This window comes from Cuculus canorus, chromosome 2 (genome assembly GCF_017976375.1).
Source record: "Cuculus canorus isolate bCucCan1 chromosome 2, bCucCan1.pri, whole genome shotgun sequence".
NCBI lineage: Eukaryota > Metazoa > Chordata > Aves > Cuculiformes > Cuculidae > Cuculus > Cuculus canorus.
This window is the reverse complement of record NC_071402.1, coordinates 139,061,342-139,073,389: the sequence shown is the minus strand read 5'-3', so window position 1 is coordinate 139,073,389 and position 12,048 is coordinate 139,061,342. Positions and strand designations below refer to the sequence as shown.

The 12,048-nt window shown below is 39.2% G+C and overlaps 1 protein-coding gene across 2 annotated transcripts in view; it reads left to right on the top strand.

Moving 5' to 3' along the window:
- The window catches only part of ST8SIA6 (ST8 alpha-N-acetyl-neuraminide alpha-2,8-sialyltransferase 6), a 41,981-nt gene that overhangs the window by 11,619 nt on the left and 18,314 nt on the right, over positions 1-12,048 (top strand). For both annotated transcript variants that reach the window (XM_054059347.1, XM_054059346.1), the window contains one exon: positions 3,552-3,638. In XM_054059347.1, the coding sequence (XP_053915322.1) occupies positions 3,552-3,638 (87 nt within the window). The remainder of the gene's footprint in view (positions 1-3,551; positions 3,639-12,048) is intronic.

Genomic DNA, 12,048 nt, shown 5'->3' with positions numbered 1-12,048 from the left:
TTTTTACTCTTGCTGCTTGATTTTCCTTCGAATTCAAATAGCTTTTTTCCAGGTACGTGTATAGTTTTAGCGTGTGAACAGTAGGCTGCATCTGTCTTTCTGTTATGACATTTTACCTGTTGTCTTCCTCCTGTCTCAACACTTCAGTCCTTACTGTTGTCTTTTAGATATACACCAAAAATTAAAAGATCCTTATACTTTGTCAGTGCCTTGATTGTGCATAATAATTCCACCTTAGCCACCGCAGTTAATGCAGAAGGTCACTGTGTACCTGACAAGTATTGTAGGCAAAGAAAACCTTCCAGGTGTTATTTGTCAGCAAAGCTCAGACAGTATGAGCGAGTTTTCTGCAACAGCAAGTTATTATAATGATTGTGGCGCAGGTCACAGACAAAAACAGGACAAAACATGTTTCATTCACTATTCTCAGCAGTGTAATTATTGTCTTGTCCACGTATTTTTATGGTTCAATTTACCTGAGCATTTTTAATCTTAATACTAAAACCCTTTTAGCATCAGTGAATATGTGCTGTAAGCTCCTGGGTGCCAGTGGAGATATATGTATTGTCTCAGCACTTTAAAATGGAACAGTGGAGAAGGGGACTGTCTGGGTTACAGCAGAGCTATGAAATGATATTCTGATGGCCTTCTGGACTGCTTTCATTCAAGGATTGACTCCCTGAGGCTCCTTTAAAGCAGGAAATGCTAAAATAAGCTTTCTGAGAGGAACACAAAGCTTTCTGGGCTGTAAACCCAGGTAGAGATTCACTTTGAGAATTAATATTTGGGAATATTGTCTATATTCAAGTAGAGTTCATTTCACAGAAGTTTTATATCGGTGTGAGCAGATATGGTGGCTGCCTTGCAGAGCTGCCACAGTCAGGAGCTCCTGTCCCCCAGAACATGCTTCTGGGTTGTCTCCGCCGCTTGCAATGCTGTCCCAGTGCTGTCAAAGATGTATTCTGGCAGTCCGTAGTCTCTTTGTAGGTCAAGAAGGAGCAAAACTGGATGCAGAGGTGGTGTTCTGCCTTGTATGAACCTGTAAGTGGTACTTTTCTTAGGAGAGCTGGTGAGCTTAGACACCTCCAAGCAAGAGCAATTCCAGCGAGTAGAGAGCAGTGGAAAGGCAGCAGTGTTCTCGCATTAAAGTTGGTGATTTTACCCTAGGTGCAGCTTCTGTTACATGTAGGTCCTTACAGTTTCTGACAGCTAGTGCCTGTGTTTCTCATGAGGCTTCAGAACTAGCATTATGGATGGTGCTTTGATTTTTCTCTTTACCAGATGTTTCCCTGTAACTTCCTAATAACTTGTTAGTCCATATGATTTCTTTCTGAGCCCATGGTAATTTTTTTCATTTCTGACTCTCTTCATCTTATCAATGTCTTTAGGCGAGAATTTGCTTTTTCTATACTTTTTTTCTCCTAGATAATGATAGCCTAAATAACTCTTCATGCCCTGTAATCCTATTAATTTTTGGAATTTTTCTGTAGATCCCAGCAGTAAGAGTTATTTATTGTTTAGCCTTAGGGAATAAAACTAGGTAAGTGATTCAACATCAGCATAGGCTATTTTGGTCCTGTGCTTCTATCCCATCCTCCCAAACATGCACTCCTTGTCCTGCCCATTGCTGGTACTGACACTTGTCTGACCCCACCGTGAGCCAATTTAGGTAGCAGCTTCAGCAACAAAATAGTTCCATTTTCTCTGTCTGCAGTTCCAGCGCTGCCAATACAACACACCAGCAGGCAGCTGCCAAACTAGTAAGGCCCTTTTCCCAGTTTCTCTTCTCCCATTACTTCTTTCTTATACTGGCTGTGGTGTTCGATGGAATCTTTCCTGATTTGCTTTAACACACTAAAAAAGAGTAAAATGTGTACGCAATTTTTTTTTTTTCTTTCTGGGCTACTCTTTTTTGCCACGGTAGTGAATTAAAGTGGTTTATGAAGCCATTTGACAGCGGAAAAAGCTAACAAAACCAAAACAGAGGCAGAGTCCGGTAAGTACCAGTGATGGCATAGGGAGAGAACACATGTGGAGGTGGACTGGGAGGAGGAAGAATGTACTGCATTAGGTCAGGTCAGCACAGTTAAAATGAAACTTATTTTGCTCTTCTCCCGCTTCTGCCCATTAATTCCTGCTCTCTTGAGTTGTACAAGGGCTCAGTAGAATCAGTTTAGTCAAAATCATCTAGTTCCTTTAGGAGTTTGCTAAGTGTCCAGAATCAAAATCGTACATATTGTGACAGGTACAGACTTAAGCCAAATATCAATTCCAATGCAGAATTCCTCTAAGGAGTTTCATTCTTTTTCCATTTGGAAATGAAACATGATTTTACTCAAGGGTAGATAAACGAGTTAACTTCAGCATTTGCAGTACTTTTTTAAGAGGCAAACAAGAAAGGTCTGTTTTTTCCAAATGTTTACCATAAAGCTGTGGTACTGAAAGCGTATTGAACACCGAGAGAGAAGGAAGCTTTTGGCTTCTTGACCTTTGCTGTTGCAAGCCACCACAGTCTGTTTTATGTTCCTTTTTATCAATTTTTATGCTCCATTTAAAAGCCAGTGGGGTTTTTGCCCTCCCAGTTCTTGTAAAACTGTTAAAAATGCACAATTCTAAGTTCCAGCTTAAATAAACTCACGATCATTTGGTTTGGGGCCAGTGCTAAGCCATTTTTGCTAAAATAATACAAGGCAGATCTTTTCTGGAGATGTGTCCCACAGACTTTGTAGTCATGGCATCCGTAACATCTCTCCTTCCCATTCCCCCAGTCCTCCTTATAAACCAGAGTTACAGTTTTAAAAAAAACTATATTAGAATACAACACAGATGGGAGAAGTGTTAACTTTGAACCTATGAGGGAAGAAATGTTTCCATTTTTTCGACTTGTGTGTTCTGAACTATTTCACATATGCACAAATTTAAACCTCTTGAAAATGTTTTAAAGGAGCAGAAAGCTCTTTCATTGCACGTATCAATGTAACCAAAGTGCTGGTGATGTAAAACAATGAATTGTTTTATTTGAGACATAGTTTGAAGCAATCTGTAAATATTGGTCTATGGTCTTAGATGATTGAATTGAGCTTTGGGGACTCTATAAGGTAAATGAAAAAAAAAAAAGGCATAAGAGGTGTAATGTTTCATCTTGGTTCACAAGAGCCACATTTTTAAACATTTTTGAAGTTTAAAATCAAATATGTGAAAGATCTTTTGTAATTGTTTTTACTTTTGCACTTCAGATGATTTCTTATAACTTCAGGATATTTATGGTCAAATATTTAAGTTTGAAACCAGTGTACTTTTGAAAGTTTCTGAGAAGTTCCTTAGGACATCCCTATTAAGAAGCAATGTTTAATAGGTCATGCTAATTAAATGAGGCTAGTACTGTTATAAATTAAAAAAATAAAATAGGTCACAGAGTTCTAAAAACAATCTATTATGTATGCACCATGCACATTATTATTAATACATGCATAATTTCAATGTTTGAGAGACTGTTTCTAAATATACATACGTATATATTCTCGTGTTTGATGTTGTTGCCTTTTTTTTAGATATTCAGAAGATTATTATCTTCACATTGTCACAAAACTCCAGAACTGTACCTGGATAAGGAGACCGGAAGAATCTACAAAATTTAGGTAATTTTCATTGTCTCATTTAGAGAAACTGTTTACCCCAGATTTGTCTAACAAGCCATAAATTTAGATCTTCCGTTTAAAAAAGATAGTTTTGTATTGCTTTTAGATTGCATTCGTGGCCATAATATTTTTGATCATAGAATCATAGAATGGTTTGAGTTGGAAGGGACCTTAAAGGTCACATAATTCCAACCCCTCTGCTATGAGCAGGGACACCTCCCACTGGATCAGGCTGCCCAAGGCCCCATCCAACCTGGCCTTGAACACCTCCAGGGATGGGGCAGCCACAGCTTCCCTGGGCAACCTGTGCCAGTGCCTCTCCACTCTCATGGTGAAGGATTTCCTCCTAATGCTAGGGCTCTTCTTGCTTATTTGAATTGAACAGTGCAAACTGAGTTGGATAAAAAAATTACATAAATTAAGTAATCTTACCTGTCTCCCCTATAATGAAAAGTTAACTAACTTAAGTAGAAAGATTCAAATATTCTTGACGCAAAACCTACAGTATTAAAAGAATCAGTAATGTCATTTTGTCCATCTGAACTGGCAGTTTGGTAAATGACCGTGTAATGAAGCAGTGTATTTCTCACCCTAAGACTATTGCTACTATAACAGAAGTGCCCAGGGCATTCATTAGGTTTGACACTGCATGTCGTGGCTCCTGAACCTGTAAGCATATGATTTCATCTGTCCTTGTTTGGGATGGCACATAAGTCCATGCTCAGTAGGGACAATGATCCCCTGAAAAGCTTCCACTGTCATTTGGAAATGTATCATGCTGGGTTTAGAGAAAAGCTTCACTGTGCCAACCCTGTTTTCTCCACAGGAAAATACTGTCTTGAATTACATGGATCAGAATTAAAGATTCTATCATGATCATTAAAAATAAATAAACTGACCTACCTTCCAACTCTTTGGAGTTAACTAGCATTGGAAGCTTAATGTCCACATGATTAACATGATATCTTTGGAAGAATTACTTTGAGGGAGGAGGGGTTTAAAGCTTTTTCTGTAACATGAATTGCTGGGTTTGCTGTGTATCATAACTCACCAATGGTGCATCTCAAAGCTGAAGTAGGAGAATACAAAGTTAAGGTTTAAGAAACTTTCGGTTACCTCAGGTGGGCTGAGTATTATTATCTCTGCACGGAGATATAGGAGCATGATAAGGAGACATAGAAGCACTCCATTCTGTTTCAGAACAGGCAGGTGTCTTGTACAGAGTGGAGGAGGTGAAGCTGCTCTAATCTGCTCTTTACCCTGTTATATTTAGGATTTTTCTTTCAAATCCTTTAACTTCTCTTCCTTCAAACAAACCAGACGCTGTACATGTAATTTGCCACTTCTTCTGCTGTACTTGGTGTACGACTCAGTGGTGAAGTAACCACTTCTTGTTCCAACTTGTCTTTGATTTATTGCTTCTGCAGTCTCCCTTCCACTGGCCTAACTTCTACATCTTCAAGGCCTGTGGGAATCAAAGATAATACCCTCTACCTAGATTGTCATGTGAGACTGTTGGACTTTAAGATGCTTACTGCTCCTCATGCTGTCTTTGCCTTCCAGCAAGGACTGTGGGTCATAAGTAGTCAAGGTGGATTATACAACCAGTGATCAGACTGGAAGTATTCTGAAGTGAAAGTTGTGGGGTGCACTAAGTCACCTAGAAAATGTGAACTGTATGTACATTGAGGTGAGCTTGCTAGCTTTGTATTAGCTCAAATACTGAATAGAAAAAATCTTTTGAAACCCATGGTTCAGCACAGGCTGGACAAACTCTTATTACTTGATTGGCATTCAAGGGTTCTGCTGTTATGGTTTCATTGCTTTTTAGTGTCCAGACTAACTAGAGTATTAGCTAGTTCATATGTACACAACCCATGCTGACATTCTGATGACAGTATTGTATATTCTTCTGTTCCTATGAAATTTAGTCTACTTTGATATAATCATCCAAAAATTCCATTGATATGACCAAGGACTGGTACTTCGGTTTAGGGCATGGAAGATGATTATTTTACAAAAGATGTGTGCTTTTGCATAAGTCTTTCATTTTCCATTCTCTCAAAATCCTCTTCTATCTATTGCTTTCTGGAAATAGGATATTAAAATTGTACAGTTGTCCTTGTTCCCAGACCATACTGGAGACTTTCAAGGCTCTTAGCAGTTGGTCAATAAAATAAAAAAAGATTAAAGAAAAAGGGAAAAACAAATTCAGTATAAAATTTACCGACTAAATCTGTATACGCTCCATGCTTTACAACACTCCCAAACATATTTATCAGTTGTAAGCACAAGAGCCTGGGTGTAGTTGCAAGGACACTCTAGCTGAGAAACGATGCATTGACAGAGCTCTTTGGGGAACAAAGCTTCTAAAAATGTGGCAAAATAAATGAATTAATAATCCCTTGGCAGCACGTCTCTTTCTTTTTCTAACTTTGCCTAGTGTCAGTAATGCATAATAATTGTGTAGTACAAGTATTATTCATTGCTAAAAATCTCATTAAGTAGGTAGATAAACACACCGGTTTTGCAGAAGAGGAAATTAATCTCAGAGGGGCCGTGTAGCAGGAATTGGGTAATACAGCTGGGCACCTTCAGGAGAAGAGCTTGAAGCTGCCTGTTGTATTATTCACCTGCCAGTGCTACCAGAAGTCTGCCTGCCGACTAAACTGCAGAGAAGCTGCTTGACTTCTTTCCTTGTTTGCCCATCTGTTAAACGGAGCGAACACTTACATTTGCTTCTCAGGCGTGGTGTCAATTGTATGACTTCTCTGTATTATCCTAAAGTTCTGAAGTATAAGCATGCATATTTATAAGGGATTTAATGTCTTATGCTTTAGGGCATAAACTAACCTCTAATTAATAAGGTTCAAAAGCAGCTTTCCATGGGGTAGTGAATTTCTCGAAGAAGCTTTCCTCTGTTTTCCTCTGCAGCTTTTGCTGTTGGCTACCATCGTACTGGTAGTGGAGTGAATGAATGTGTGATCTGAGCCAGAAACTCTCGTGTTCCTAGAAGACAACGCTGTGTGCCAATAAGTGCACAACAATTCTCTTTGTAAGCCAAACACCCAGCAGATCCAGGCTGAATAAAAGAATATGAATTAAAAGTGTAGTGCAGGAAGTAAATACTTGTTTTTGTATGAGGCAAAAGGGTTACGGCTGACAGACATGCATGACACAAACCCCAGTGCTTTTCCCAGCCTGTTGGACAAAGTGCAGAGTGCAGGATTCCAGACTGACCCTTTACTGCCTAGCTCAGCTTTGCCATGCAGCTGTGCAAACTGTGTCCATTTGTTGTCAGAGAGCTGCCTTTTTGCTTTTCCTCTAAAGCTAGTCTGCTGTGCAAGGTAACATTCACTTGGCTCGATTGCTGTCTGGCAGCAGCAGGGGTTCTTCACAGCTATGTGATGTTTACCCATGTGTTTCTCAAAATTGAGAAGAGTCATGAGGCAGATACAGGCAATGATGTTCTCTTTAAGACCTCTCATTCCCACAGTCACCCTTCTGTGGTTGTTTTTTGTCCAGCCTCTGTCAGGAACCAGTCTCCTGGCCCTTCACTTGTTTAGGTGTCTTGTAATGCTGACATCAGCACTGACAGATTTAGGCTGCTTTCAGAGGAGCAAGTGCGAGCACTTGGTTCATTGCTCTCACAATCTATTTAAGATTTATTGTACCCCACTGTAGTGTCTATCAGCCATTACTAAAGAGATTTTATCTTAACTTCACAATAGATGCTACCAAAGGTGATGGTAATGACACCAGGAGTGGTGTAAATGGCATCTTACTAACAATGATTTAGGGAAAGTCTTTGCCAATGTTTGCTGTTGCTGACATATAGAGAACTATTTTAAGTATTTTTTTATTCAGACTTTTCCTTTATGAATTTCAGCTGTACTTCTCCTGTTCTTTTGTTATTTCTCTTGTTCTTTATGGTTCTACAATCATCTAACATCTCCACGTTATCTATTTGTTTCTAAACTCACTTGAATTCTTCCTTCCCTTTTCAGATTTACATGAGCTCTAACTTGTGTTAAACAAAGCAAGTCCTTGGATTTCTTTGTTATGAGAGAGGATTGGTACAAACTTGGAATAGGAGGGGAAATAATCTCACATCTGTCTGGAAGCATCATTCTTAAAGCTCCAGGAAAATAATCTGTGCTATGTAGCTTCCTCTGCAAAGGCTCTTCTAGCTACAGTCAGTAGAGTCTCAGGTTTCCTAGGTAACCTGAATATTAATTATTATATTAGCATTCTTCAAAGCATTCTTCTTCACTTAAAAGAAATGTTTCATTAGTGAAACAAATTACAGAGCCCAATTGGGTGCAAGCTATAATTGTTTCTTATACCTCCACATCTCTTTGTTTTACAGATTTTTAAGCTTGGTTTATTCTCACGTGGGCTATTCATCCATGGTAGCAAATATTCTGCAGGTTTTCTAAATAGTTGCAACTCCTGTATCTGCTGGAAGCTAACAAATAGCTAAAACAGTCCCTGGAATTACTGAGGGGGAGGGAGGATATGGAGAAAGGCTGAGCAGATGCTGTGCTACGGAGGAACCTCTGGGTATTGTATTTCTGGGCTATCTTGCTGAGCTTGGAGCCTGGCAAAGCAATGCACCAGTTCTCCGGGAGTGGTACCACACTGGAATAGCCCTGTGTGAGCTGTGGATGTGTGGACTTCTCCTCATGGAAATACCATTCCTGACAAACCTTATTTGGATCTGATAATGAAGGGAGAAGGAAATTCTTGGGTGTAAAATACAGTTTTAAACCCCCTGATGTTACACTGCAGTTTAGCTGGCCCACTGCTCCACCCCACCAAAATGTTTTCAACTTTTTTAAAAAGAAAATATTACTGCTTTAAAAAGAGAACCCCAGGTCTTCAAAAGAATCGTTTAAAGATCAGCCCATTTCCTAGTCCTGTAATTTCCCCTTCTGCATTTTTTTCCACTTGACCTCTATTACCCTTTCCCTGATTTAAAATCGCTTCTGAAAAGTGTGCGTTAAACATTCCTACAGATTATAAAATCCCACTCCTTTTTGAAGAGATTAAATTGTAGTGTGCTACACTCTTAACACATATAACAGTATTGCTTAAAACGTCTGTGTACTGCAATGAAAAACAGTTGAAACACAAATAAAATACCCTACAAGGTCAATTTATGCTTATATAAGCTCACACCACCACATAATCAATAGCTTTCCTAACACTAAACAGATCAATGATTCCACTGTACTCTCTGACATCTTCCATTCCAGTATTCAAGAAAATACACAGAACTCTGAGATTACACTGTGTTTTGAGAGTACATTTGCTGCATATGTTTAATAGCTTATATTTAAAATCGGGAGTATATATTCAGAGTCATATTTCTATTTCAGAAGAGAAAAAGGCTGGGTGGAGAGACAGTAATTGGGGACATCTTGGAGAAATGGCTGAATCTTCTAATTGCTCTACAGACTATATACTTTCCTGAAGATTGCAGGGTTCTTATGGGGAGAACCTAATTTTGGATCAGACTGAGTTAATTATGTCTTCATGGCAGACTCTTTAAATAGTCTTTGGTTTGAAAATTTTATTACTCTTTCTACATATTCAGCCTTGATTTCTGATTCAACCCTGTTGGCTTTCAATTTCTTAGACACTTATGATGTTACTTCATTTATAGACTGTTCAAAGGCTGTCAGTGTTGAATTCTCCTTCAACACATTCTGTTTCAGATATCAGTTTTAACCACTCTTTTCTAAGAGATTGCAATATGTCATAATGTGCGTCATTGCACTTGGGTGCTATTGACTTGGGTTGACAAGAGCCTGGAGAAACCCCTATCATTGTCAAGAGCCTCTAGTGCAGTACAATAAGATAATTGCTTGCTCATTATAAAATATAACAGTAGTGGACACAGATAAAAGGTAGGCTTGTTGTTTCTAGTTGCACCCTTGAAACTTTGCTGTTACGTAGTGGAATTTTTTGTGGATTCTCCCCTGTACTGTCATGACAGTCTTTTCAATATGAAACCTCAGAGTCATTGTCGCCTTCACTTGTACTGTACAATGGGTCCTTTCCAACCTTGTGATTCTGTGATTCTATGTAATAGCTCACTTGAACTAATGGCTACAAATACCCAAGCTAGGTGAACTATTAAAACAAGCTATTAGGCAAGCACAGATTTCTTCTGGTTATTAGTAATCCACAGACTTTTGTCACTTAGAATACTTTGCCCTTTGTTCAAAAGATGTTACAAACTGTGCTGTGAAATACACTTAACATCAGACTTACAGGAGTTACAGCTTTAAATATTTTAGTCTTACTTTGTGTTTGGGGTTTTATTTGCATTGTTTGTGTGTTGGATAACAAAAGATCCACAAAGAAATATGTCTTTGTAAGCATTGCAGATGTGGATAATGTGCAAATGCTTTATGACAGGACTGATATGATATTCTTTTTGCAAGCAAGCATTCACTTGAACAGATGTTTATAAAAGATGACTGTAGAATCAAATGGACTTAGACCATTATTGAAAGAAGTTTGGACAGATATCTATTAAAAATCTCCAGTTTTTGAAATTCAGTTCTTTGCCTGGGCAACTTGTTTCAATGTGCTTCCTAGTTTCGCTTATTTTGGTGCTTCTGCAGTGTCCATACCCATCCACTTTTCCCCTCCTCCTGTCTCGCTTCAGTCCAGTGAAATATTTCACACTGTCCTCAGCAATGAAGAATGCCGCTGGGCACCAGGTCTACAGGCACTGGCGTCACACTGAAGTGTGATCTGCACAAAAGGAATGCTATGAAGTTCACACATTTTTGTTAGACTCTGCAGGCTCATGTGCCACTGAGGCACTGCAGCCCCTTGAGGATCATGATTAGCTGTCCAGTACACCAGCTCTAGGCTGGAGCAGACAGTTCCAGTGGTATACTTTTCTTCCCATGCCCCAGATTATGAGGATGTGTAAAGTTTTGGTGCAGAAGTGAGTGCCTTTTCACACCAGATATATATATGAATGAAAATATTTTAAAAATGTAGAACAAAATTACTTTAAGCATTTCTAATAAAAGAAGGTGTTCTAAAAAAAATTCCTACTTACTGCAGGAGGGTGAATCAAAGGCCATTTTGGTGCTTTTATGAGTAGTTTGGAGGAGTGTGGAGTTTTAAAACTCTGCAGAAGCTTTTTGCATAAAGAGAAGTTTCACCCTTATCACAGATTCTTTGCATTCCACTCAGGCAGCGCTGACTTTTGGACATGCTGAGAAACTCTTCTGGCCCTTGACTAACCATTGACTGCTTTAGCTCTTGTGAATGGTTCAAATTGAGTTGTTGGAAGGAGGATCTTGAGACATTTGGAATCTCTTCAGGATGTGTGCATACTATGTCTTGTCAGCAGGCACATGTACCCTGTACGCAAGCACTGAACCAGCTAAAATGCACATATTCATAATGGTGTTGAACCAAGCTGAGCTAATTAATTTTGTTGCTAGGAGGGTTACAGTAGTTCAGGCTGAGCTTCTTGGCTACAGAGCTACCACAAGAGCTGCAAAGAAAGTACTTCAGCTTATTTAGATCTTGCAGATACTTACTGACTTCCACTAAGTTGAGTGGACTATCCATGTGAAGTGATTGTGTTATGCAGAGGGATTTTGAAACGTACAATCAAGGCAGCAGTCCGATGGTTCAGTGTGGCCTAACTGCATAGCAGCTGGAAAGCAACATTATTCCTTTGGCTTGTCTCAATATTTTGATAACTTGCTTCAGAAACCAGGAGGTTTTTTAAGTTCTCAGCAGCCACGAACCTGGATGCTGTGTGGGCTCAGAATTCCATCTCAGCTGACCTCAATACAATAATGGGACCAGTGTCCTTGGTCCACAAAGGACAAAATTCAGCAAAAGCATCTGCTGAGCAACAAAAAACATTCTCCAGTGCAACAGTGACTCAGTATTGTCTCATACAAATCAAACTGCACAGACAAATGCAGCACACCGCTCTGGTTAGGGTATTAAGGCTGTCATGACTGTACTTAGTCACTTTCATGAGGTATCTATTGCCAGTCTGAGTGGTGTAGTCTTTTCCCAGGTACTGATTTTATTACTTATTTGTTAGAAGTGAAATTTTGAGATAATGCAATCTCTCCATTTACGCTCATTTTGGCATAAGAAATATCTGTGTTTGATATTACGCCTCAGATTTAAAAATAGCTCTGAAGTCTCACTCTGCTTCCAGCTGCTTGCGGGAGAGATGCTGGAGGGTAGGCTTCCTCCAAATAAGGAACTGGCAGTACCAACTTGTACTCCAAAGGAGACCCTTTCCAAACCTAGGGCCCTACAAAACTTTGATATTTTGACTTCATCTTCCCTCAGTCTGGACTTCTAATTCTGTGACCAGATCATAGAAACAGTTTGTTTTAGGGCAATCCCC